This window comes from Gymnogyps californianus, chromosome 23 (genome assembly GCF_018139145.2).
Source record: "Gymnogyps californianus isolate 813 chromosome 23, ASM1813914v2, whole genome shotgun sequence".
NCBI classification, from domain to species: Eukaryota; Metazoa; Chordata; class Aves; order Accipitriformes; family Cathartidae; genus Gymnogyps; species Gymnogyps californianus.
This window is the reverse complement of record NC_059493.1, coordinates 1,897,812-1,922,495: the sequence shown is the minus strand read 5'-3', so window position 1 is coordinate 1,922,495 and position 24,684 is coordinate 1,897,812. Positions and strand designations below refer to the sequence as shown.

Genomic DNA, 24,684 nt, shown 5'->3' with positions numbered 1-24,684 from the left:
CTGGCACCTTCTGCAGGGTCCTCGCCTGCGGGCCAGTGGGACCCAGTCCCTCGGCAGGCGGGCAGGTCGTCCCCAGGACGGGACTCGCCAGGCGACACTTTCTGACACTGTCACAGTCGTGCATGCGTTGTTTTGGTAGCAAAAAGGAGGCGAATGGTTTTTAGTTGTTGAATGGGAGAATATTTTTATGGGGAATGTTGGAGCCATGAAAAAAACAGAGTCCCCACAAAACCAGCTGCCATTCCTCGCTACTCTTTGAACGTCGCTTTCCCAAACCGGTCGCTTGGATGAGCTTTAGCACCCAGACCCCTTGCAGCCCCTTCCCCATCGCCTGCCAGCCCCCAGCATCTCCCGCTGCCCCCCCCAGGGATGGGGCCATGGCTGGCAAAGTCTCGGTTAAAGTCTTTAATAATTACAAGAATTCCAGATTCATTACAGAAGAGTTTACAACAAATAATATTTCTCCATACAAAGGCAAAATAAACTTTTCAAGTAATAGCATCCTGGCTCTGGAGTCTCAACGCCAGCAATGGGGAGGGAGGGGGGCACACGTGGCCCCGTCCCTGGCGAGGGGCTGCCCTGGCCAGGGAAATGCCCCATCCTCCCCAGCACAGCAAACCCGCACCAGCTTCGCAGAGCAGAGCTTGGGCAGCCGGGCACCGCAACCGTCTCTGGCACAGAGACCGGCGGGCACGGACGGGCAGAGCCGGGTGGCACGGTGCCCCGGACGAGGACGCTCCCCCGGGCGCCGGTAAGGCACTGGCGGGCATTGCCCGGGGAGCGGGGACTGCGCAGGGCGCGTGTCCCCCGGCTGGGGCGCAGCGGGGCCAGGACCGGGCACCGAGCCGGGCTGGAGGGGCTGGTGCCACGCGGCACCGCTCCGGTGTCCCGGTGCCTCGGGGGGCTGGCGTGGGACCCGCGTGACCCCAGGCCCCCCGCTCCTTCCCAAAGGGAGCCAGCCGCCGGGGCAGGGGCTGCAGCCCCCTCCCCAGGGCACCGTCCCGACCCCTCACCGGCACTGCCTAAAACACAGGGCACGCCTGCGCCCCGGCACCCCACGCACCGCTACGGTGCCGCGGGCGCTTGGCAGGCGATGCCCGGCCCCAGCCCCGCCAGAGCCCCGGGGGGGTGCGGGGGGACGCGGGGGCCAGGGAAAGGCCAGGCACATAATGACAACGTATTCCCAAAAGGCATCGACGCATTATTATTATTGTTTAATACAACCCCATATAAAACTGAAGCAGCAGCAGCAATTCTTATTGAGGGACCTAAACTGAAATAGGTTTAGAACATAATTTAAAAAAATAAAAACAGCAAAAGTAGCAAAATATATGAACTTTTTTTTTTCATAGCAACTGATATCTACCAGCCACTAGTACCTTACTACCAAACTGGTATATCTCTGGTAACAACCCTTTTAAAAAGACATGTAAATATATATTCATATTTATACATATTTTTAGTTATGTACACAGGACTTTTGTTTTTAGCACTGGTGTATTTGGCTGCCTCTATTATCAGTGCTGAGCAATGCACACGCTGCGTCTCCCACTTCCAAGGTACCAGGGTTTTGGTCAGCAAAGCCCGTCGGTGCTGGCACTGCTGAGCTGCGGGACCAGCCCCAGAGCATCTCGGGCAGCGAGCACCGCGCCGGCAGGACTCCCGCGCCAGCGAGGCTTCCGGCACACCGACGATCCCCGGCTCGCACGGCCGCTGAAACCCGGCGCTGGTCTCGGCTTAGCGAGTTCTCCAAGTTGCAGATAAGCCCGGTTCTCCGTGCCCTGCCAGGACGTGCCGTCCCAGGATGGGTGGCTGGCTCCCTGGCAGAGTGCTGCCCACAGGAGAGGATTTCGGCTTAACCAAGTGGAAATATTCAAGCACAGACTTCATGGCAAAGAGGTTTTTAAAAAAAAAAAAAAAAAAGGAAACACCAAAAAAACACCAGAACAAAACCTTTGGGCTGCAGAGAGCTCACAACTAAGGCGGCAGGAGAAGCTGGCATGAGAGGTGGGTGGATTTGGTTACGTGAGATGCTACGGTTGTGTCTCTGAACCCTTTCTGCAATAGCTCAGCACGACCGGGCTGCGCAGGCAGCGTCCGCCGGCAGCCCGTGGGCACGGGCACAGCCTGGCATGGCAGTCCCTGCTGGCAGTGCCACCCTCAGTGTCGCTTCAGTCCGCCGTTGGTGTGCTGAGGGGGGAACTTGGGAAGGCACGGCTCGTACGGAAGAGGGTCGTGAGAAAAAACAGAGTCCTCTCCCGAGGAGCAGGTGGAGCTGCGGGTGTCCGGGAAGCCGGGAGAATACTGATCCAGCGGCATGGAGAGGTCCAGGTACTCCTGGGAGGGACGAACCCCGAGGACGGGCTCAGGAGGGGACCGGGCTTCCCCTGGGGAGCGCCCACCCCAGGCAGGGTGGGTGCAGGTGGGGGCTCGTGGGTGCCGCCTCTCCTACCTGGTTGGAGGTCATGGCCACGATCCTATCCAGGTCTTCCACCAGCTGCTTGAAGGTCGGTCTCTGGGAGGGGACGGCGTGCCAGCAATCCCGCATCATCATGTACCTGGGAGGGCAGAGGGGAGGCGAGGGCTGAGCCTGGAGCGAGCGGCTCGGGCTGGGGACCCCCCACCCACGGGAGAGGAGCAGCACCCAGGGACGGCCGCCAGCACTCGGGCTGGGACACGCGGCCAGCAAAGATGCTATTCTGGGGATTCAGGGCTAATCCCCTGCGTGGAAGGAAGGGAACTCCCCTCCCGGCCGCGGGTGCTGGGAAGGACACAGGGCTGTTCCGGGAGGAGGATGTACGGGGAGCTAAGCTAGTCCCTGCTCTGGGGTCATCCTGGGATTCACTCCTGCCGAGAAATAACGAAGGGAAGATGTTGATTATTGCAAACAGATTGAGCTGATGTTTTTGCAGGGCTGGGAACTGCTGGGAAAGTAACTCTGAACATCTGCCTGTCCCCCCCTGCACCTGCCTGCGCCCCGGGCCGGGCGGTCGCACCCAGAGGCTCCCGACCCCGCGCTGCTGCTGCAGCCCCGGCTCCAGGGGCGCAGGCAGGGGAAGCGGTGCCGGTCCCCGGCCGGGCGGGGGGCGTTGGGGTGCCAGCATCCCCCTCTTCCCCGGCCCAGCGCCGCACTCACAGCTCGTTGGTGCAGTTGCTGGGCTTGTCCATCCTGTGACCTTCCTTCAGCAGCTTGAAGAGCTCCTCGACCGGCACGCCGGGGTAGGGCGAGCCGCCCAGCGTGAAGATCTCCCACAGCAGCACGCCGAAGGACCACCTGCCCGGGGCAAACACAGGGCAGACGCTGGGGCACCCGGCTCCGTGGAGCTGACACCCCCACTTCAAAGCTTTGGGTACAGCCAGAAGTTCGTTTGCTGGGAGGGACAAGCACTAACAGCTTTGATTCGCTCTGCAAGACAAACGAGTCCCAGCGCCAAATACAATTTGGATTCAAAACATTTTGCCTGCTGACGCCAATTACATTTTCATTAAATTAAGAGGAATCACATCTGGTGCACTTCGCCACGGCGCGTATCGTGTTCACCAGCGGGCGCTGGGTGCTGCTACGCGAGCTGCGGCAGGGTGGGACGCGACCCCCGCAAGCTGCTGCGAGATGCAGGCAGCGACGCAGGCAGCAAGAGCGTTGCTGGACGGGGTGGCCAAGAAGGGCCCCGTCCCCCAGCTCACAGCAGAGCGCCCAGCAGACAAGCGAGGGTTTCCCCGTGCACCGGCAGTTTTGGCTCCCCGTCTCCCCCCAACCCGGTCCATCGCTGGCGAAGCCGGGCAGGGAGCACGCGTCCCGCAGCTGCTACTCACACGTCACTCTGATGAGTGTATATTCGGTCGAACAGAGCCTCTGGGGCCATCCACTTCACCGGCAGGCGACCCTGGGACACAAGCAAGCCCCACATCAGCCCCGTGCTGCCAGGGAGCGGGGGGATTGGGGGGGGCAAGCCCTGCACGCCCGTGGCATCACCAGCACGGGTTGGGGCATCGCCAGCACAGAGAGTGCTGCTGCCCTCGCCCACCACTCACGTTTGTCGTCTTCTTGTAGTAATCTATGTGGTGGATGTCGCGGGCCAGACCGAAGTCAGCGATCTTCATCACGTTGTCCTCGGTCACCAGGACGTTCCTGGCCGCCAGATCCCTGTGGATGCACTGACCGAGCGCGGGGCCGTCAGGTGGTCCCCGAAGCCCCCGGATGGTTCCCCACAATGAAACGGGCTGGGAGGGAAGGGTGCATCCACCCCAAGCCCAGCTGCCGGGCTCCCCATCCCACCACGGCCCCCCAGGAGCTCCTCACCTTCTTGGAGGCCAGGTACTCCATGCCCCGGGCCACCTGGTAGGCGCAGGAGACCAGGTCCTTGAAGGAGAGCTGCTCCTCGGGGACGCGGGTGGGGTTGTAGCAGTACTCCATGCCGGGGGGCCGCCGGGCTTGCAGGTACTCCCGCAGGTTGCCCTTGCTCGCGTATTCCACGATCACGTAGAGGGGTCCTGCGGGGACGGCGGGATGAGCGGCCGGACCACGGAGCGGGGGGTCCTGACCCCACGGGTGCAGGATCAGTCCCCTCCCGGTGCATGGACGGCAGCCGGAGGGGTGGCAGAGGGGATGCCCCCTCCCCGCTCGTGCGCCCTCACCGTCCTGCGTGCAGGCTCCCAGCAGGTTGATGATGTTCTTGTGCTTGCCGATCATCTTCATCATCTCCATCTCGGAGATGAGGTCGGACAAGTCCTTCTCCGTGGCGTCGGCTAAAGCGGCGGAGAAGGCAGCGGTCAGGGGGGGCCAGGCTGGGTCCCCCCGGCATTGCACACACCCGGCCCCAGCCAGGGCTGCGGCATCATGCCGGGACCCCCCGCTTCTTGCCGCCACTTACACTTGAGCATCTTCACTGCCACCTTGGTCACGCGGTTTGGCTTGTCCTTGTCGAGGCCGATGGCTTCCGCCAGCACCACCTGCCCGAAGCACCCTTCTCCCAGGGGCTTGCCCAGGATCAGCCTGGCGGGAGGAGAGACCCTGACGCGGGGGCCGGCGGCCGTGGGGGGAAGCAGGTCGGTCACCAAACAGCATCAGCGGTGCCGCCATCCTCACCCAGCTCCCACCCAGGCTGCTCCGGCAGCTCGTCCCCAGGGCAGAGCGCAGGCAGCGGGGATGGGACCTCACCTGTCCCGGGGCAGCTCCCAGCGCGGGTCCTCGGGGAGCTCGTACTCGGAGACGCCGGCCAGCATGGGGGTGCCGCTGGAGGAGAGCCGTGAGGGCCGGACCAGCATCACGCCCGAGTTCATGGAGGAGCTGGAGTCGGCCGACACCTGCAGCGGGGACCGTGGGTTACCTTCACGCAGCGCCCGGGGCCGCAGCCGGCTGCCCCTACTGGGAGGGTGATGCTGACTGGGAGCCTTCGCGCCCCAACCCTGCCTGCAGCCCCCTGCCCGCAGCCCCCTCTGCCCGCAGGCATGGGGCCCCATCAGCGCTGCTTCCACATTGGACCTGGACTAAGTAATTTTTAATTAATTTCCGGCATGCTGATACCACAAAATATACAGCCTGGGAGTCCTCTTGTCTCCTCAGTGTGTAAAACACGCTCTTCTGCTCGAACATTAAATTCATTAAATTGCTGTAAATCCTTCTGGTCCTCCTCATCCTCCCCGCTGAGCCCCGCCGAGCAGGGGATGAGGAGGGGCTGTGCAGCCCCCCCTGCTCGCTGTGCTGCCAGTCTGGGGCACAGCCCAGGGACGGTCCCCACCCCGCGCCACGGAGAGGCACAAGGCTGGAGAGGGCGGCACGTGCAGCGGGGCGAGATGGTTCCGGGTGTCCCCCCACCCATCCTCATCCAGAACCTCCCCCCGGGAAGGGCAGGTCTCCCAGGAGGGGCAGTAGGTGCAAACAAACCCCCTCTCTACTTTCTGTTACCTGTCTGCGCAGGGGGATGCTCTTGGCCAGCTTATGCACGGCCAGCTGGCTGTTGAAGTCCGTCTTCTTGGTGGTGCTCTTCATCTTGTAGATGATGACGGTCACCACCATGCAGGAGATGAGGAAGGCCCCGGTGCAGTAAATGATGATTTCCAGGTAGAGGGGGGACGTCATCATGGCCGGGGTGTCTTCAATAGCTGGGTCGGCGTGAACAGGACATTAGCACCCGCAAGCCTGCCCGGGGCCGAGGAGCGGAGCGGTGCTGGGGGGAGCCCCCCCCGGCTCCTCCCCATGCTCAGCGGGGACACGCTCTGCATCGCCGGAGGCCTCGGTGCAGCAGGGACCGGGGGGCTGACCACCCACCCTGGCAGGGAAGGTGTGCCTGCATCCCCGGGCTCCGCACCCCCACGGCCGTGCAAGGCTTCCAGCGCATCCGCAGGCGCGTGCCTGGGGCAGGATGGGGCCCTGGGCTGGGAAGGGCTCAGCTGAGAAAGGTGTGAAGTGGGGGGGAGAGTGCCCGCGTCCCTTGGCCGGGGCCGTGCCGGACAGCAGCGCCGGCTGCACCGGGGCAGCGGAGCTCTCCCATGGGGGCTGCGCTGGGGTTGCTCTCCTGCATCACCCCGCAGGGACGGGGCATCGCAGGCACCCCCGGGGATGGGTCCCCTTCCCGGCTGCTATGCTCTGCCCACACTCGGAGCTGCAAGTCCCTCGGGGTCTGGGGGTTACCCTGAGCAGGGTGGGATGGAGGGGGCTGTGCAGCAGTGCCTGGGGCTGCGGGACTCCAGGCGTTACTGCTAACAACCGGGGAGAGCTCGGGGCAGAGCAGCCAGAAGCACCTCCAGTGGCAGCGATCTGCTGTGGGACCCCTGGGTGATGGGGAGGAGGGTCCCGTCCCCGCCGTGCCGTGGGGCAGACCCTGCTTTGGTGGCTGCTGGTGGCAGAGGAGGTGTCAGTGCCGTGAACAGCTCAGAGCAGCTGCAGCCATGTGGCACGGTCCAGCGTGGCCGCAAACCGTGGCGAATCTGGCAGGGTGGGAGCTGCCATTGCACCCCCCGGCAGCACCCCCAACCTGACCCCCCCAAAGAACAGAGCCTCAGAGAAATGTGTAAGAGGGAGTCGAAGATTTCTGTCCCACCTCCGAGCACACCCGGCTGACAAAGCAGCGGCTGATAACGGGGAAAGTTTTTGGCTGGAAAGCAACAACCATGCAGCACCCCAAAAACTTTCCCGGCTGCTGTTATCAGGCTTTGGTCCGTGCAGCATTGATGCCCGAGGAGCAGCATCAATGGGGACAGGGGCAGCCGTCCCCGGCAGCGCAGCAGAAGCGACACACAGCCCCGGCACGGGTCCTGTGCCGCAGGGCAAGGCCAGCTCGCCGGCAGGCAGGCACGCAGGCAGCGCTGCCAGCATCCCCCCAAACCCCGCTGCTGCCCGGGCACTCCGTGCCCCCCTGTGCGGGCAACGCTGGCCTTGCCCGAGGGCACGGGACCGTCCTGCTCCAGCGGAGCAGCCCCTGGTTAAGTTCCCCTGGGTATGCATCGCCTGGGCCAGGGAGAGAGCAGGGGGGCAGACCCCAATCGGGGGGCGCGGGGGGGCACACAGCAGGGGGACGCGTGCCCCGTCCCGCTCCGGCTGCAGAGAGCAGCCCCACAGCTCTCCCGCTGCAGGCTAACCAGCACCGGGTGGGCAGGGGCTGGGAAGCGCTCTCTCCCGGACCACAATGCATACATTGGAAAGGAGGGAGGAAAGGGAGAGGAAGAGGAGTATATACCTTCGAGAACTGTCAACCATGCAGAGTGATGGGAGATCCCAATAGAATTACCCGCCAAACATGTATACTCCCCAGCATCCTCAAATGAGACATTCCTTAAGTGAAGGACTTCCATTTCTTTGTCTGTTGTGTTAACGCCAGCCGTCTGGAAGGAAAAATGGAAGCAAAAAACGGAGAAGCAAACGACATGAGATCTTCTGGGAAGGAAGCCAGAGAGGAGGGAGAGCCCAGTCTCATTTGCCAGACCCCCGGGGAGCAGACAGAGACCACTGCAGACCTGCTAGAGAGACCCTCAGGATGACCACTCATCCAGGCGGACCTAAGGAGATGCTGGTTAAAAACCCTTCACCAAACTGAGTGTCCTGCCCATCTGAACATGCTGGCAATGGGCTACATGGAGAAATAAACCTCGGGCAGAGCCGGCCGGCTGACTTGCACGACACGGGGAGGCACGAGGACAGAGACGGGAGGATGGAGACAGGAGGGCAGCACAGACGGGGGATGTAGCAGTGTCGTCCCCAGCCGACGGGGTGCCCGGGCTGGGTACAAAGGTGCGGGCTGGCCCGATGGCAGCACCCGCAGGGACCCGGGTCTGGTGGTGCCGGACCCACCAGGCACTCAGGCAGTCCCGGTGTCTGTGTGACGGGGTGGGAAGCACACAGGAGAAACATTGGGACACACACACACAGAGCACAAAACCTAGCCGGCCCTGCTGAGTATTTTTCCATGGCTTGTTGCACCAGAAACACAGCAGAAACAAGAGAGCCCAGAGTTTTGTTTTCCACCGCCGGGGACTGACGGTCCGAGGAAACACCCCGCTGGGCGTTCTTCCGATTACCTTTTGCCAGAGGTCTGGTGACAGTGAGCCACGCAGACTGGTTGGCCTCGCCAATATAATTGGAAACCTTACAAACATACTCCCCGCTCTCCGCCTCTGTCACATTATACAGGGTCAGCACCTCCGCATCAGAGCTATTAATCCCGGAGTGCTGGAACAGACCAACAACATGGAGTCACATTGACGCGGTGAGAAACGGCAGCGCCCGGAGCATCGGCACCGCCTCTGCCGGCGCGGGGGCTGCTCCCCCCTGGTACCCGCTGCCGGGCAGGAGGGATGGGGCTGTGCACGGGGTGGTCGCGGGAGGCAGGGGTAGAGAGGCACGGGGCTGTAATCCTGCCCCCCCCCCGCAACCCGGCCAGGGGAACGGCTGCGCGCCCCGGGGGTCTGCATAGCAGCCGGTTTGCTCGGTGTGAGCAGGACCGCTGGCGCGCACAGGGAGCTGCTCTCGCTGGGACGGATCCGGGGCTCAGCTCCCCACCTCCTGCGCCATGCTCGCTCCCGAGGCTCGCCCACCCAGCCCCACGGCGTCTGCCTTTAGGGCTTCAAAGGGATTGCACTGCCTGTATGCGGCCGAGGAGCCGGGCAGCCCTCCCTCCCCACCTCTCACCGGGGCACCCCGGCACGGAGCCGGGCAGGCTGGCGATGGCTCTGGGGCTCCAGCTGCCTCGAGGCCGCTCGGCTGCCAGCCGGTGGTCCCCAGCCCCAGGCGGCTCCTCTCGCCCGGCAGGCAGCGTGGCCGCCATCCGCACGGCTGCCGCTGCCCGGGTCCTGCCCCACGGACGGGCAAGCCTGCGGGGACGCGGGCTGGGGCAGCCCGGCGTGTGGCTTTACCTTCAGGATCTGCACGTAGGGCAGGTTGTCGGGGCCAATCTTGCTGCCGTTCACCTCGATGTGCTTCAGCCACTGGATGTGGGGCTGGGGGTCGCTGTAGACCTTGCAGACAAACTCCACGTTGCTGCCCAGGGCCACCGTCTTGTTGGCAGGCAGCCCTGCCTGCAGGATGGGCCGGTGCGGGGACCGCTCTGCAGGACCCGGGGAGACGGGGCACCTTACGACGGGGCTCGGGGTGCTCGGCCGCCCGCACACAGGAGAGCATCTGCCTTGCGCAGGGCTGCACCCTGCAGCCCCCGCCGTCCATGAGAACCCCCGGCTGGGGTGGGCACCGATGCACCCGGCAGAGCCGTGGCGTTCCCTTCCCCGGGGCCCCCCCCGCAGCGGGGTAAGAGCAGCCAGGAGAGGCTGGGGATGGGGACAGGTGAAATCCCGGCGCGGGGACGGGGACGTCAGTACCTATTCAGGGGGGTCAGAGGTCAAACAAACCTAACGAGGGCCCCGGCCGTTAACAAAGCGGCTGCCACTGTGGTGAGTCAGCATTAACAAACCCCTTTGTTCACCTCGCTGACTGTTCCCTTCAGTTTGCTCAGTGTAATCAAATTAAATCACATTTTTAATGGTTCATTTACTGGCATTTAGAGCAGCTCCACATGTGGAACTGCTCAGACCAGCCTTCCCAGCTGGGAATTATGGCTAATAAGGCGATTAGAAAAAGTTTCTGTCTGGTCTATGAAATTATTTCCACCACAATTAAAAATCCCCAGAACGGGCTGAGGTGAACCTTCCGCCTCGCCTCCTCACGGACCCGCTGTGCCGTGGAGGTGCCCACCGGGGCAGGCGGCCACGGGGACGGCGAGTGTGCCCCGTCCCCGTGAGCACTCCCCATCCCCATCTTTGCAAGGTGCAGCACCCATTTCTGCTCGGGAAGGGCGGGGTGGATGGGGACCCGGGGTGAGCCCCCCCAGCCCCACGCTCCTCACCCACGACATCCAGCTGGTAGGTGTGGTTGATGCTCCCGTATTTGTTCTCCACGATGCACGTGTAGTTGCCCTTATCGGACGGCACCACCGAGTCCATGATGATGCTCCAGGTCGCGTAGCGGACCTGGGGGCACGGGGATGACGACAGAGCCCGTTACGTGCGAAGCGCCGGCGGGCTGGAGGACACGAGCCCTCGTTCCCGTTCACGTCAGAGCTCGCTCAGCCCCCCGGCCCCCGCCGTACAGGCAGGACATAAATCTCCCTTTGAGGTCACCTTTCCCCTTTCCTACAGAGGGACCGTAATTGCTCCCAGCTGTCCCAGGACAGCCTCGCCACGGAGCCAACTGCGCCGAGAAGCAGATGTTGTGAGCCGAGCGTGATGGGCTCACCCGGCGCGCAGGGACACCCCTCTCCGGCGGCCCCAGCGTGTGGAGGGAACAGACCGGCATTGTTCCCCCGCCACCGCAGCTCGGGAAGAGCCGCTTCCCGCGCTGGCCCTGGGGCTCGGACCCGCGCTGCTCCCCACAGCCAGCCCCACCAGCGACAGGGCACCGTGCTGGTCAGCGGGCAGGGCGCAGCCTAGGCACCCGGGACACCTCCGTGGGTGCTGCCGACCAGGCACGTTTCCTCTGGGACGGGTCCCGGCGGCTCAGCTGGGCTGCGAGTGCTCCCCAGGTCCCTCCTGGCCACAGGGATGGCTTTCCTACGCCCAGCCCCTGCCGGCTCTGGCTGCGGCTCCTCCTGGCGAGACCTCCCTAAGCCCTGCTCCCTGCCGGGGCGGCTGCATTCCTCCCTCCCAGCTGGAAACTGGTTATTTCCACAGTCCTGCATTTCAGCCCCATTAGCTATCCAGGGCACCGCGCTGTCACCGTCCGGGGAGCCATGGCGCTGCCAGCAACCCCTCTCCTCCCCGCCTGTGAGCCCACGTCCCTCCCCGGGACGTGCTACACGGAGCCGAGAGCCGTGACGTGGCCACATTCCTGCTGCGTGTCCCTGGCACCTGGCTGGAGCCCGCGGCACGCAGGGCCACGGCCGGATCCCATTTGTGCAACACAGTGCATGACTCCGTGGCGAGTGAGCGCCCAAAGACATGGCCCTGCAGCACCCAGCCAGGCTGGCTGGGGGTCCCACTCGGGGAGACATGCACCGAGGGGTGTGAGCCCCGGGCAGGCTGCAGCCTCACTCCAGAAAACTAACTAAGAGAGATGAAAAAAGGGGACGGTGCTCCCTTGTAGGGTCACCTGGGGATCCCTGGGCTGGAGCTGCTGCCAGCGTGATAGCAGCCCCGGCTGCTGGACAAGTGTGGTCCACCCTCTCCTTTGGGGAGGGGAGAAGCTTGGGGGGTCCCGGCATGCCTCTCCCACCACTGGGGCTCTTCTCCTGCAGCAGCAACCCCACTGCGGGACCAGAGCCGCGAGAAGGGGAAAGCTGAGCCCCCAGCCCATCCAGGGGGACCTGCAGCCTGGACCTGCTGCGGGTGCTGGGGAAGCAGCGCTGCAGCCCCCTGCCCGGCTCAGGGGGTGAATGTGGCCCCCGTACGCAGGCCAGGGCACCCTCCCCGCCAAGCCGGTACCCCTGGGCGGCTGGCACAGCTCCTGCCGACCACCGCTGGGCAATGGAGGGGCTCTTCCACCCCTGCAGCCCCAGGGCTGCCCGCCACCCCCAGGAGCCCCGCGCCCGCCGGGGACGCCAAGACCCCCTCTCCTCGGCGGGGGGATTAGGCGAAGCCGGCGAAGGCAGGCTGGCTTCGTCCGCCGCCCCCTCCCCCAGAGGTTGAGCTGGTGCAAACATGACCCAGAAGCAGGTCATTGCCGTAGGGCTATTTTGCAACAGGAATGTCAGAGGGGCCCATCTGCCCCCGCCGGGGGCTGCGCGGACAGGGGGCTCGGTGCCTCTTAAGCTGCAGAGCCCCTTCCCGGTCCTCCCCCTCCCCGCGCCGCCCCAGAGCGAGCCCTCCAGCCCCGGCCCCTTGAGGTGCGCAGAGCCTGCAGCCGGCCGGATTGAGCCCCAAGGCAGCTGCCCGCAGCGTCCGCGCAGGCAGGGCCAGGGGCTGCCTCCCCGCCACCTCTGTGGGGTGCTGCCCTGCACCGCCCCGGCCCCCCGGCTCCGGTACCTTGTACCCCCCGATGCGGTGGTCAGGTTTGAACTCCTTGCCGTTCTTCAGCCAGCGCAGCGTGGGGTTGGGCGTCCCGCTCGACGGACACTTGAATTTCACCGTTTTGGCGGCGGGGACGGCGTGGAGCTTCTTCTCCATCTTCTCGGGATAGGTCCAGTAGGGAGCGATGGCCTCTGGGGAGCAGAGCGGGGGGGCTCAGCAGGGCCGGTGCGGGGCACCTGGCCAAACCCACTGGCCAAACCCACTGGGGCTTCAGCCACAGGGAGCTCCGGCATTTCACTCCTGGTTTAACCCCAAGGATGCCCAGGGCAGGGCTGAGCTGGGAAGCCAGAGAGGTGCAGGCAGCTGAGCCTGGCTCTGGCAGGGAGGGGAGCTCCCAGACAGACACGGGGCATTATCCGGGAGTCACAGCAGCCCTGCGGGGCCCTTTCTTTGCGAGGTGCACACTCGGCACACGTGGCTGCAGCAGCAGTTACCCCGATGTAGCCGTACCGGCATGTCCCCTTGCTCTGACCAGGCTGCTTCGCCTGGCTGCTCCCCCGTCTGCTTTGCCAGACCTGCTCCCTGCACCGAGCCCTCGCCACCGCCGGGTGCCCTGGGCTGGAGCGGGAGCCCCTGCCCACCCTTGCCTGCCTTTCTCCGTCCCTGCACGATGCTTGCAAGTGTGCCCAGCTTCCCCTCGCCCCCCACCAAAGGCCAGGGGCAAACCCATCTCGCACGTACGGTTCGGCTTGGTGTTATCCACCTCCTTCTCCTCCGAAGAGGAATCATCTTCATCATCATCATCCTCCGCGGAGGGGAGCGCGTCTGCAAGAGAAGAGACGGCCCAGCTGAACATCCGTGCATGGACTCTTCCTGAGCAGGGCCAGTCGGGGCCTGGAGCATCGTGGGCTGGTGGCACGAGACTGTGTCCAGTGGGGCGGCCGGGGCAGGGCAGTGCTGATGCACAGTGGGGAGGTGCGGGGATCCCAGGTGAACGCTGTGCATGCCCACCAGCACAGCCAGGGCTGATAGTGCCTGCCATCCGGGTGCTCACAGCCCGCGGACATCATGCAGCAATTTGCCCCCAGGGTGATTTCAGAGCTCCACGCCGTGTGTCCAAGCACGGCTCCTCGCCCCGTGCCTGGTGCCACCAACCCCTCTGGGGCAGCAGCCGAGACCCTGCGGGCACAGAAACGCCCCAAGCCTCGGTGGACACCTCCCAACCTTGAGTGTTCGTTCCTCTCCAGCCTCACGCTCCGTCAATGCCAACGTGGACCTCGGCTCACACCCAGCGCGTGCCCACTCCTGCGGGCAGCCCTGCAGCCCCCCCAGCCCCATGCAGACAAACAGGCGACAACCTCCAGCTGCTTCTCCCTGCACCGCAGCAGGCGGGAAGTCACTGCATCATGCCGGTAACTCCTCCAGGCACCCCCAAATCGCAGGTCCACCCCGAACTCACCGCGCAGCCAGACAGATTCGCGCGTGGCCGGTGCATGTGCCGGCGAGCATGCAAAGGCGTGCAGAGGCAGCCTGCTCCTTGCTCCGCAGCCCGGCCCCGGGGCTGCCCCTTCCCTGCGCACCCGGGGCCGCTACGAACCTGAGACGTTCACGGAGAAGTAGGTGGTCTCGCTTCCCGAGGGGCTGTTGGTCATGCAGGCATAGAGCCCCGAGTCCTCGGGTACTGCGTCCCTGACCTCTACCTCCTCCCCGGTAATGCGTGTCCGGTTGTTCTCGGCCAGCTGGACGCCGTCGCGCACCCAGTTGATGCTCTGGACGTCATCCCTCAGCCGGCAGCGCAGCTGGAGGAGGTCACCGGGGTGGGCCGAGTAGGACTCCACTTCAATTTTTGCTTTGGGCAGAACTGGAGGAGTTAGGAGAGAGAAGAAGAAAAAAAAAAAAAAACCAGGAGAAAAGAAATAGAGACCAAAGGAAACCATGCTGCTGCTGCTGCTGCTGCCGCTGCTGCCGCAGCTCTGTGTTAATGAAGCAACATGCGCTGCTGGGATGCTCCCGCGGCGGCACCGAGGCCCGGCTGCGCCAGCGAGCCCGGGTGAGGGGAGCCAGCGGCAGCAGCCAGGGCGGCTGCGGAGCGGAGGGGAGGCAGAGGCAGAGGCTGCGAGCACCCCAAGCAGCAGCAAGCGCTTCACCCCTGCGGTAGGACCCGCTCGGTGGCCGGGGACTTCCAAAGCACTCGCACACCCCTCGATCTCTTACTAAGCACTGCTCGGCCCAGAGGGAGCGTGCCACGGCAGGGGCTTTGAAATGGGGGAGAAATGGGCAACTTGAGACACCTCAGGCAGCGCCGGCTGCTTGGGCAGGATCCCGGCCTCTCCCAGGAGCATCCCAAATCTCTGCTCAGCTCTGCCACTGTGCAGGGGTCCCGGGATCCCCACCACCATGAGCGGGAAGCCAGCGAAGCAGACCAGGGTTCCCATGCCACCAGGACCCTCGCCCCGGTTAGAGTGCTTCGGGGCAGGGGCAGGAAGGCCGGGGGGACGAGGGGGCTGCGGCAGGACAGCAGGCAGGGGAGCGAGGGTCTGCGAGAGCGGCGTCGCTGCAAAAGGTCAGCCCAGGGGAGCTCCGGCGAGACAGGTGCCGGCCGCGGCATTCCCGTTCGCGGCGACCCTGGGCAGGGAGAGCTGCAGCTGCTCCCCGATGCGACATTTGTGTGAGCAGCACAAAGATCCTTTCTCTCCATCCCACTGCTACGTGATCTTGTCTCTCCTGGCCCTGGTAGCGCAGACACGGCTCCATCCTCAAGCGCTGCCCTCCACCCTCCGTGGTGGTGCATGAGTGGCTCTCCCGGTCCTGGGCTTGGTGCAGACGTCCAGGTTTCAAACCACCTCTTCAAATTTCGCAGCCCGAGGAAGCATTCAGGCTGTTGCAGCTCCATGGGCGCTGAGGCTCCCTGCGACGGTGCGGGGCGGATGCAGAGTGACCATCGTCCCAGGAACGAGCAGCACGGGCTGGCATGCACGGCTCCGGGTCCTGAGTGCTGCTGCGGGAGCAGCACGAAGGGGCACACAGCGCTGCTGCGGGCGCTGCTCTCAGGGGCCAGAGCTGCTCGGCAGCGTCCTGGAAGGAAGCACCGTGTTTCCACTGTGCCTCGGGCCGGTGGCAGGCCGGCTTCAGGCAGGCTGAGGGCAAGAGCCGATGGTGCCGCGGGGGCATGGCCGAAGGTCTCCACAGTGCAACTGCTCTGTATCAGAGGGGTCCAGAGTAGGGGCTGGAAAATCCCAACAAACCCTGTGCAGGCAGCCCAGCAGGAACGGTCTGGAAACGTTCAAACTTCAGCTGATCCATGAATCGAGGTCTGTTCCCTCCAGGATGGAGGTGCTCGGTGGCCAGGCAGCCCGCAGGCACCGTACTCCGGCCACGGGGGCAAGAGCAAAGCCACAGCTCTCCCTTGGGACCCACGCAGCCCCCAGCGAGGAGCCCGGCAATTTCCAAAACAGCAGCTAATTACCAACGCCCACAGCATCCGAGCGCGCGTTGGAGGGGCTGTCTCGCTGCAGAACTAACACGCGTTATCACCCTCACCTCTCGGTGCCCACCGAGCCAGACAGGCGCAACCTCTTCCCCCCTCCTCTGCCGGCACCCCAGAACAGCCGTGGAGCCGCTCGTCCTGGGGCCATCAACTGCCGAAAGCCGGCACAGGGTCTCTGCCTGCACTAAACCCTCCTGGTCAAACATCCCCGAGCTGAGCCAGCGCAGGCAGGGAGCACAGGCTGGCAGCGAGCAGCGCGGGGCCGGGGCCGTCAGCAAGGCACCACTCGTCCCAGGACCCACCAACGGCTCCGTACTGCCAAAAATGAAAGCTCAGCTCTTCCAAAACTCTCATTTACTGCATCGTGACCTGCACTTCGCTTTCTGGCCACTTTTCTTTTCCTCGTACTGATGAGAAGCTTCATGGGGAAAACATCTATGAGCAGCTCCAGTTTCTCCTTTTTGTTTTGCTTCGCAATTGAAGGAAAACAGCGTGCTGGGGAAGAATTCACTTTCCTCAGCTGCTAGAAGACCAAAAGCCAGGGCTCCAGATCCATCAGTAAGAGCTTACAAAGCGTTTTAACGTGGAAGGCGAAGACTGGTGGGAGTCCCTTAGGTGGCGGGGGAACGGTCTTGCTTCTGCAATCCTGTTTTCCCCCTGGTTTTCTCTCACAGCCTCGCAGGACGAGCACTTCTAGTAGCTCTGATTTGTGTTTCAAGTGATTAGTCACAGGCATCTTCCAACGCACACAATGCAGCGGCGATGTCCCGTCGCCGTCTGTCTGAACACCACGGGACTCGGTAACACAACGTCCTCCTGTCCGTCCTGATTCCCTTCTCAAACACAGCAAGGTCAGCGAGCGATAAACAGCCACGAAAACCCAAACCAACACGAAATGTGAAGCTGCAGCCACAGCCATATCTGCCCTTATCTCGCTCCCTCCACCCCCAGCTCAGGTCTGCCGCTCCCCATGCACCAACAAACTCACTCCTTATCGAACAGAATAACCTGCAGAAGGTGGCTGGAGCTGCTGAGGACTCCCACTGCCCATGAACGTCCCCCGATGTCCCTGTCGCCTGTCCCCAGCCACCCGCACGCCGGCACATGAGGAGCCATGCGCAGGTCCGGCATCCCACGGCCGTGGTGCCGAGGCACGGTGGGCACTGCTGGACCTGCGGGGTCCCACCACACCGCAACTGAACCGATGCTGGGCCAGGATCAGTTCTAGCCAGCAAAACACCGCTGTGGTCCAAGAGCTCGTACAGGTCACCTCCTCACCGAGCCTGCGCCACGGGCTCCTGCCCATCAACTCGCCCGGAAAAGTCTGCAGGAAAACCTGCCCGTGCTGGCGCAGGCAGGGAAGCTCCTGCCAGCCCCGTGCTCCGCAAACACCTCTCAGCTGGACCTGGGGACTGGGGAGGAGGTGGCCTGGGGGTAGAAAAGGTCTTTGGAGGGAGGGAAAACTTCAAGCCACCCCAATCTGACGCTGGAGCTCGGGGAGGCAGCATCCCAGGCTCAGGCGGGTCCCTTCCCGTGGGCACAGCATCACGCGGGTCCCCGGGCACCCTGTGCAAGTGCCACCGCTCCTTCAGGCCATCGAGCTGCGGGCTCTGCTGCGCCGAGGAGCCCGGGCAGGCAGGGGCCGGGGGTCCGCCGGCGTGTGGCCAGATCACCTTTCAAAGGCAGCAGCCCCCTCCGCCAGCCCCTCCGAGTCAGGGGCTGTTTTGCATTAATAGCGTGACCGGGGAGGCGCGGAGGCGTCGAGTGTGATGGACGGGAGAGGGGAGGCAGAGGGCAAGGCAGGATCCTGCCCTTTGGTAACCCAAAGCACATCTCTGGCACTCAGGGATAAGGCGGAAAACGCAGCATGGTGGGAACGGCCTGAAAACGAATTCACAGGCTAATGAGCATGTCCAGGTTAGCTCACCCTCCGGGCGGGAGCAGGGCCGGGCCAGCGCACGGGCTTGCATGACACTGCTGCGGGGCAGCCCTGGCAGGCAGACAGCGCCGCGGCCACCGGGCCGGCCCTGCTGGCACCAGGGCAGCCCAGCTCACATGGCAGCTGATGCACAGAAGTCCGTTTGGAAATGCAGCCTCTACGTAAAACCAGGGGTTGCAGCGGATGCACCAGGAGCAGCGCGGTCCCGGGCTGCCCCTCGCCTGGGAGCAGCCGGCGGCGTGAGCCGTGTTACCGGCATGCCCTCCACGTATGTTAATTAGGGTGAGCCCGTTTGATCACTGGACTCCATCAGCCTGAAACGTCTCTTTCTCATGTTCTGCTTTTCTGTAACCTAAACCAAGGCGCCAGGTGCAGCCCCTCCGCAGCGCCGCCAGCCCGGCCGGCAGCTCCCATCAGGGCGCGAGCAAGCCCCGAGCAGGCCACATTAGCAAAAGTTTAATCAGCCAGACAAACGCTTGGCTCTCCTCCCCGGGCCCTTGCCTGCCCTCGCGCTGCACGGCAAGGCTCTGGAGAAGTCACCCGCGTTGCTCCCAGCATCGCACAAAGGTCGGTCGGCGCTGGGCAATGCCCGGGGCGGGTGGGATTGCTCTCCGCAGCCAGGCTGCAGCAAAGCCAGGCTGCAGCAGCACCGGCCGGGAGCTGCGGGGCGCAGGGGTGCTTACAGCCCGCTTTGAGCAAAACAGGGCAACGGTGAGCAGAGCAAACAAAATACCAGCAGCGCCTGCTGCTCGCCTGCCTGGAGAAAGCAGCAAAATGCACGTTAGATCTGGCACATCTGAACTATCTGCTGTTCCCTTTTTAACTTAAACTCTCCAGGCCGGGGAGGTAGCACCAGCTTCCCGGTCTGGATCCCGCAGGGCAGAGCCCCGTCCCATCCCGGTGCAGCGGGGACAGGAGTGCTCACAGCCTGCGGGGAGCCTCGATGCCCTGGGCAAGGTGAGGGACTAGCTTATGCCTCCGCTTTCAAACGAGCCTGAAAAGCAGATGCACGCTGCAACGGCCAGAGCAGCCCGCGGTGGTTTTATTACTTTATTCCAGCTTTGAAATGGAACCGAAAGCAGAGCCGAGCCCGGCGAGCGCCGGCCAGATGGAGAGTGTCACCAAATGCATATAACTGTCACCGGCTCCCCCAGGGCTGACCCTCACCGGGGACAGCAGGAGACAGGGACACGGGGCAGCAGCCCTGGGGAGAGGAGCGGCACCGATTAACCTTCACCCCCCCACCCCGTTCTCCGCGCAGCCCGTGCTCCCCCAGGCCTGTGCATGCACACAGCGGAGGAGCCCGGCGTGCAGCCCCCCAGAGCGGCGGGAGCGGCGGGCTGTGCTGGTGATGGCGATGGCAATAAAGCGGCCAACAAAGCGGCACGGGGACAATGCGGGCGGGGGGCGCGGGGCCGCGGCCGCCGGTTGCCCTGGAGACCCCAGCGGGGCTTTCCGAAGGTATTTCCTGAAGAAAAAGCACACACATGCCCGGCAGCCCCGCTAATCCCAACAGGAAGCGCTTACCGGGATGTGGGGATTGGCTTCTTTCTTATTTAAAAAGCTCCTCGCCCTGCCGACCCCCAAAAGCCCGGGCTGTGCCGGGGGGATGCACCCAGCAGCATCCCTGCACCCCGGCTGCTCCTGGAGGGATGCACAGCCCCGGTGCCCCTTCCCTGGGGAAAGGCTGCAGCAGGGAGATGCCAGCGGGCAAGTGTCAGGGCCTCAAGGCAGCACTGGCTCTTCCTGGGGGGCTCAAGGCACCCACAGCTCTTCCGAACCAAGCCCGCCCGGGAGGCGGTGGGCTTCTCCCCACCCTCCGGTCCCCAGATGCTTCCTCCAGCAGGGAGAGGGGGATTTATGTACTGCTCCGGGCACTCCCGCTCTTCCTAGCCTGCCCGTCAAATGAAGCAGCACTTAATTAACAGGCATGCTGGTAGTTTGCAAAGCTGTCAGATAAATCCACCCCTTTCCCCCCGGGACACCCCCGGCCACGCTCAGAGCTCTGCAGCAGAGAGGAGCCCTTGGGGGCAGCAGCTCGGGGCACAGACACCCATCGGCTCCCCCCCAGGCGTGGGGCAGCCGGGGGTCCTGCCCATCCCGGGGGGCACAAGCGAACACCCCAACCCGCACACGTGCCTATGGCTTTTTGCAATAACTGCTGGCTTTGCCTGGGCCCTGGCTCGCTGCTGGTGCAGGCAGAGTTTGCCTTCCTCTCCCCTCATCTCTCCTGAACAGCCCCGGGCTGTTGCACATGGGGGGGCTCGACAGCCAGGCAGCCCCCAGACACAGGGACACCCCCCTGCACCCCTCTTGCGGCTCCGCTCACCGTGGGGCAGCTCTGCAGCCCAGGCTCCGGCAGAGTGCTGCTGCTTTTCCCAAAGACTCATATTTCTTTTTTTCCTCCTCAATTAAGGGCCGGAGTGACAGCATCCGAGTGGAAAGGCGGGAGGCGGGGAACAATGCCTGCTCAACAGGCTGGGAGGGGAAGGCCAGCAGCGTGATGCCCCAGAGGACACGGCGATGCCCAGGGGAGCCGGGGACTGAGCGGCTGCAGCAATCGGGGTCTGGGGGAGCGGAGGGCTGGGAGGTGCAGGTGGGGGCTGCTGGGCCCCCCGAGCGCCCGCAACGGTCCTGGGCTGCTGCCATCAACAGCAAAAGTGCAGGAGGCTTCACGGCTTGGCAGGGGACCTCTAAGCTGCTCAGAGGGCTCCAGCGAGGAGTCGGCCACTCCAAATCTGATCCCCTGGGGCTCCCTGGGGCAAGGGGTGGGGATACACCGAGAGCTGCAAAAACAAGGGAGGGGGGGACAGCAGGGAGACGGGGAGGGGGGACAAAGCCGAGGGCCAGCAGTCCCTGCGGGGAGCAGCGGGGACAAGCCGAGGACCCTCGCTGTGCCGCCTCCGGGGATGCTGCGCCTGGTGACAGCATGTCCCAGGCTACAGCTGTGCCACATAGCCCCAAACATCTCGGCTGCTGGGGGCGGGGGCGCAGATTACAGCCCCCGGGTTCACACACAATGTTCCTGCCAGCGCTGAGCGAGTTTTGGGGAGAGGAGGAGGCGGCGGCGGCGGCACAGCCCCGTGCTCACAGAGGTCCCCAGAGCTGCCCGGGCTCAGCACGCTTCCAGCCCTGGACTTTTGGCTCCTGTTGGGTCCGGAGCAAGACCCCTGGATGAGCCGGGCGCAACAAAGCCCCGGGAGCCAGGGCCCCCGCTGGCCCCGCAGATGGGGCCGGGGGGAGGTTAAGCCTGTGGCCAGCTGGGCGGACGGCGGCACCGGGAAATGGGGCAGCCCTCCGCCCCAAGGGGGGCTCGGCCGCACAGGGAGGGAGCTGCAGCCCCGGGGTTCCTCTGCCAAACCCCCCCTGCTCCGGAGGGCAGATGCATCCCCCAGGAAAGTATCTGCTGCGCCGGGGCGGCTGTTGGGGCTCAGCGTGCCCCAAAACGAGCTGCCCAAGGCAGGATCCCCCCCACCCCGGGACATGGCAGTGCCTGGCTCCCCACGAAAACCTGCTCGGCTGCTTTGCACCCCCAGCACCCCCCAGGCAGGGATGAGGCAGACCCCGAGCGGTGGAAATGCCTGAACAGCAGCGAGGACAATAGCAGACAAGGAGAGAGGAAAAAAATCCCCTCGGCAATTTTCTGCAGGTTTCTATTTAACCTGAAGACAAAGACCGGCTTTGTGAGGGAAGGCGATGGAGGTTGCTCATGGAAATTTCTTGGCTTTTCCCCTTAACTAGGGGGTTTTTACCACCTCCAAATTTAGGTAACTATAAAATACAGTAAGTGCCCATTAATATTTTATTTGCTGCAGATTTTTCAGTAATGGGAGCGAGCCCCTCACAAAGGCAGAGTTCCCAAGCCCCCTCCCCATGCCACGAGGAGAGGCGGGCCAGCGACTGAAAACCCTCCTCTGCGGCGAGGCAGGGGCCGCTGGCCGGGCGCGGGGGATTACTCGCTCCCTGAGAAGGGAGCTTAGCTGCCTCAGAACCGGGAGTAAAATGAAACCCCATAAACATTCAGAACAAAGTCCGGGAAAGCTGCTGCCTCCGCCGCGGAGGGGACCTGACTGCGGCCGCCGCTGCCCCCGGCCGGCGTGGGCGATGCTCGTGACCCGGCGGCGATGTGGGGGAAGGACAGCGAGCCCGGCCCCGGGGACACGATGCCCCACGGCACAGGAGCTGAGCCCCCACGCACACCCCGCGGGACCCCAAACTCCCCCAGGGCCGGATCCGGAGCCCGCCCTGCCAGGCGACCTGCAAGGTGCCGGCGGCACGGCCCCGGCCACGGGTCCTGGCCCAGGACCGGCTCTTCCCATCCCGCACGTCCTGCCGGGAACATTTCGTTCCCACCAGCCGGCCCTGGAGCCAAGGGACGGACTCTGCCCCAGCCGGGCTCCTGCTGTGGCACTAATTAGGCCGCCCTGGTGAGAGCCGTGTCGGGAAATGTTTCCAGAGGTTATTGTTAGTCCTGGCATGAGGCTGGCGAGGAACCAGCTCCCTCCTCTCCAACCTCTCCTCCTCCACTGCCACCGCCTGATGCTGCTCCCCAAACCCTCCGGGGGCTGCAGGGCTCCTTAAGCACCCCAAAACCCATCTTTGCTCAAATTAGCCCTCAGCCTGAACACCCCGACAGCTTTCCCAACGCCATAGCCGGGGCCAGGGCCGCAGTGCTGCTCTCCCGGCGGCACGAGAGCCATCCTTACCCCAAAGGCCGCCAGGAAACCTCTTCCAGAAAGAGCGATCTCCCAAGAAAAACATGTTTACCGCTGTCAACTGCGTTATTTACGGAAGGAGGGAGTGAGCATGCCAACGGAAAAATCTCTGAGATGGTCCCCGCGAGCGATGCTCTGCCCGGGCTCCTCTCTGGGGCCTGCAGCTCCCCAGGGACCACGCACAGCTCCGGCTATCTCATGGGATGTATCCGTGACCAGGGTACCTGCCGCTCAGGCCAGAGGCACCGAGCCGGCCCGCCGGCCACAGCATCATGGCATGCTTCCAGCCGGGATCACCCAGTTGTCCCCCACCGAGGCCGGTGCGGGGGACCCCAGCCGCAGCACGGTTTGCTCACCGGTGCCAGCTCCTGCCCCGTCCCAAGCCCTGAGCCATGAAGGGACCGTGGGCACAGGGAAGCGCGGCTGTTCACCGGGGCACCACGCAGCGCCGTGTCCACGCCGGCAGCAGCGGCAATCAGCCTCTCGGGGTTTTGGTGGGAGGAAGAGGGAAGGGGGAGCGAGCCTTAAAAAGAAAAGCAGTACCCCACAGACCAGACATTCTTGGGTAATTAAAACCAAAAGGCAGTAAGTCAGAAGTCCTGCGCGGTGCTGCCTGGTCTGTTTATTCTCCGCCTCACCGAGGCGAAGGCCAAGGCTTTGAAATGCCAGCGCGGTGCTTTCTGCCGGGGCAGCTGTCTCCAGGGCCAGGTGACCCACTCAGCCCAGCCGCTGCGTCTCGGGGTGCCACCGGGCTCCGGAGCCTTGCAGGGCTGCGGCAGGAGCAAACCCCCAGCCTGCCCGTCGCTGGCCGCAAGCCCTTGCGAGGCTTTTAGGGGAAAGCAGCGATGAAAAGCGAGGGAGATGCCCTCGCCTCGGGCTGTGCTCTCCCACGCACTGCCAGCTGGCAAAGCCTGCACCGGTATCGTGCACCCAAATCCTCATCCCCACCGGCTGAGCCTAGGATCACCCCAGTGTGAAGCAGGGGTGGGAGAAGGCTTCACACACGTCTTGGGCTGCAGATCATCACAGGGAAGCAGGTGCCGTGCCACGCAATGACCCCCCTGCCGGGGACACAGCCCCCAGGGCTTTGTGTCCTTCTCCAAACCAACAACGTCGGGTTTTGCCACAATTTCCCTCCAGGTTTAAAACGTCCACGGGCAATGCTGGAACCACGCACGCACTTTTTGTGCCCACGCAAATTGCTCTCCGCAGAAAACAAACACGTGCCACATCCCCACCGACACCAGCCGACGGCTCCAAGGCAGCCGGGCGACCACACGGCACCGCGCTGCTGCCGGGGGACGTGCCCGTGCCCCCGCTGCAGCCCCCGCGGCCGGACCTCGCACCAGCCTCTGCCTCTTCTGCAAGGGAGGCCAGCTACCTTATCGCCAGAAGAGAAACGCAAGGGACGAGGGAGCCGGGCGCTCCCCGGCGCGGCCGCGGTGGTTTGCTCGTCTTACCTTGGTCGGGCAGGGTGGGGGCCGGCCTGGCAGCTGAGAGCGCGGCTGTGACCAGCACAGCCCAAAGGATGAGGCACCGCCAGGTAAACATCCCACTGCTGCGGCTACTGCTCGGCGACTGGGCTCCGCAACTCCCACTCCATGGGGACCCCGGGCTGGCCCCGGGCGGGCGCGGGGGGGTCTCCGCCGGGCCGTCAGCCCCTCCGAGCTGCAAACGAGGAAAGCAGAGTCAGAGCAGGGCGAGAGGCACCCCCGTGTCCCACCATCCAGCCCCCTCGGCGCACAGCACAGCTCCGCGGGTGGGACGTGCTCGCCATCGCAGGCGATGCTCCTCGAGCATCCAGCCCGGACAGCGAGATGTGCCCGGACCCGTGGTGGCAGGTCCCCGCGGACCCCTCCGCAGCCCGAAGCGACCCAGCGCTGACTGGCAGGGTTATGTTTTCCTGCATAAAAGTGCTGATGTGTCGAGAGTAAAACCGCTGGCGAAGCAGAATCGAATGCAGCAAAATTTCCCAGAACGGTGGGAGAAATTTTCAAACACCAGTTAAAGAAAGGCAGGTTTCTGCTCTCCTCTTCCTGCACTTAGTTTGTGCTGAAAAGTGGAACTCTCATACAGATCAAAATGCCACAAAATTTTTCAAACAAAAACCCCCT

The 24,684-nt window shown here is 64.1% G+C and overlaps 1 protein-coding gene across 8 annotated transcripts; it reads right to left on the bottom strand.

The window, feature by feature from the left end:
• Positions 1-390: 390 nt before the first annotated feature.
• FGFR1 (fibroblast growth factor receptor 1) lies at positions 391-24,204 on the bottom strand. Of its 8 annotated transcripts, none has more exons than XM_050910079.1 (18): positions 24,031-24,204; positions 17,388-17,402; positions 14,027-14,278; positions 13,171-13,254; positions 12,445-12,641; positions 10,332-10,455; positions 9,349-9,539; positions 7,677-7,821; positions 5,885-6,102; positions 5,159-5,304; positions 4,872-4,993; positions 4,636-4,746; positions 4,301-4,491; positions 4,033-4,155; positions 3,814-3,884; positions 3,137-3,274; positions 2,453-2,558; positions 391-2,337 (listed from the first exon to the last, which is right to left on the bottom strand). In XM_050910079.1, exons 1-18 carry the CDS (start codon positions 24,119-24,121, stop codon positions 2,161-2,163), a joined length of 2,502 nt encoding a protein of 833 aa, XP_050766036.1. In that variant the 5' UTR covers positions 24,122-24,204; the 3' UTR covers positions 391-2,160. The 8 variants fall into 8 exon arrangements, with proteins under 8 accessions (XP_050766036.1, XP_050766031.1, XP_050766032.1 ...); XM_050910074.1 differs by having other exon boundaries at positions 12,445-12,620; positions 13,156-13,254; positions 24,031-24,175; XM_050910075.1 differs by having other exon boundaries at positions 5,906-6,102; positions 12,445-12,620; positions 13,156-13,254; positions 24,031-24,175.
• Positions 24,205-24,684: the final 480 nt, after the last annotated feature.

Bases quoted from the DNA above. Each gene is read 5' to 3' on its own strand.
- FGFR1 (XM_050910079.1), bottom strand. From the start codon at position 24,121: ATGTTTACCTGGCGGTGCCTCATCCTTTGGGCTGTGCTGGTCACAGCC. The intron at 3,885-4,032 runs GTGAGTGGTGGG...CTTGTGTCCCAG, and splicing joins ACTACAAGAAGACGACAAAC to GGTCGCCTGCCGGTGAAGTG. The intron at 2,338-2,452 runs GTAGGAGAGGCG...CGTCCCTCCCAG, and splicing joins TGGCCATGACCTCCAACCAG to GAGTACCTGGACCTCTCCAT.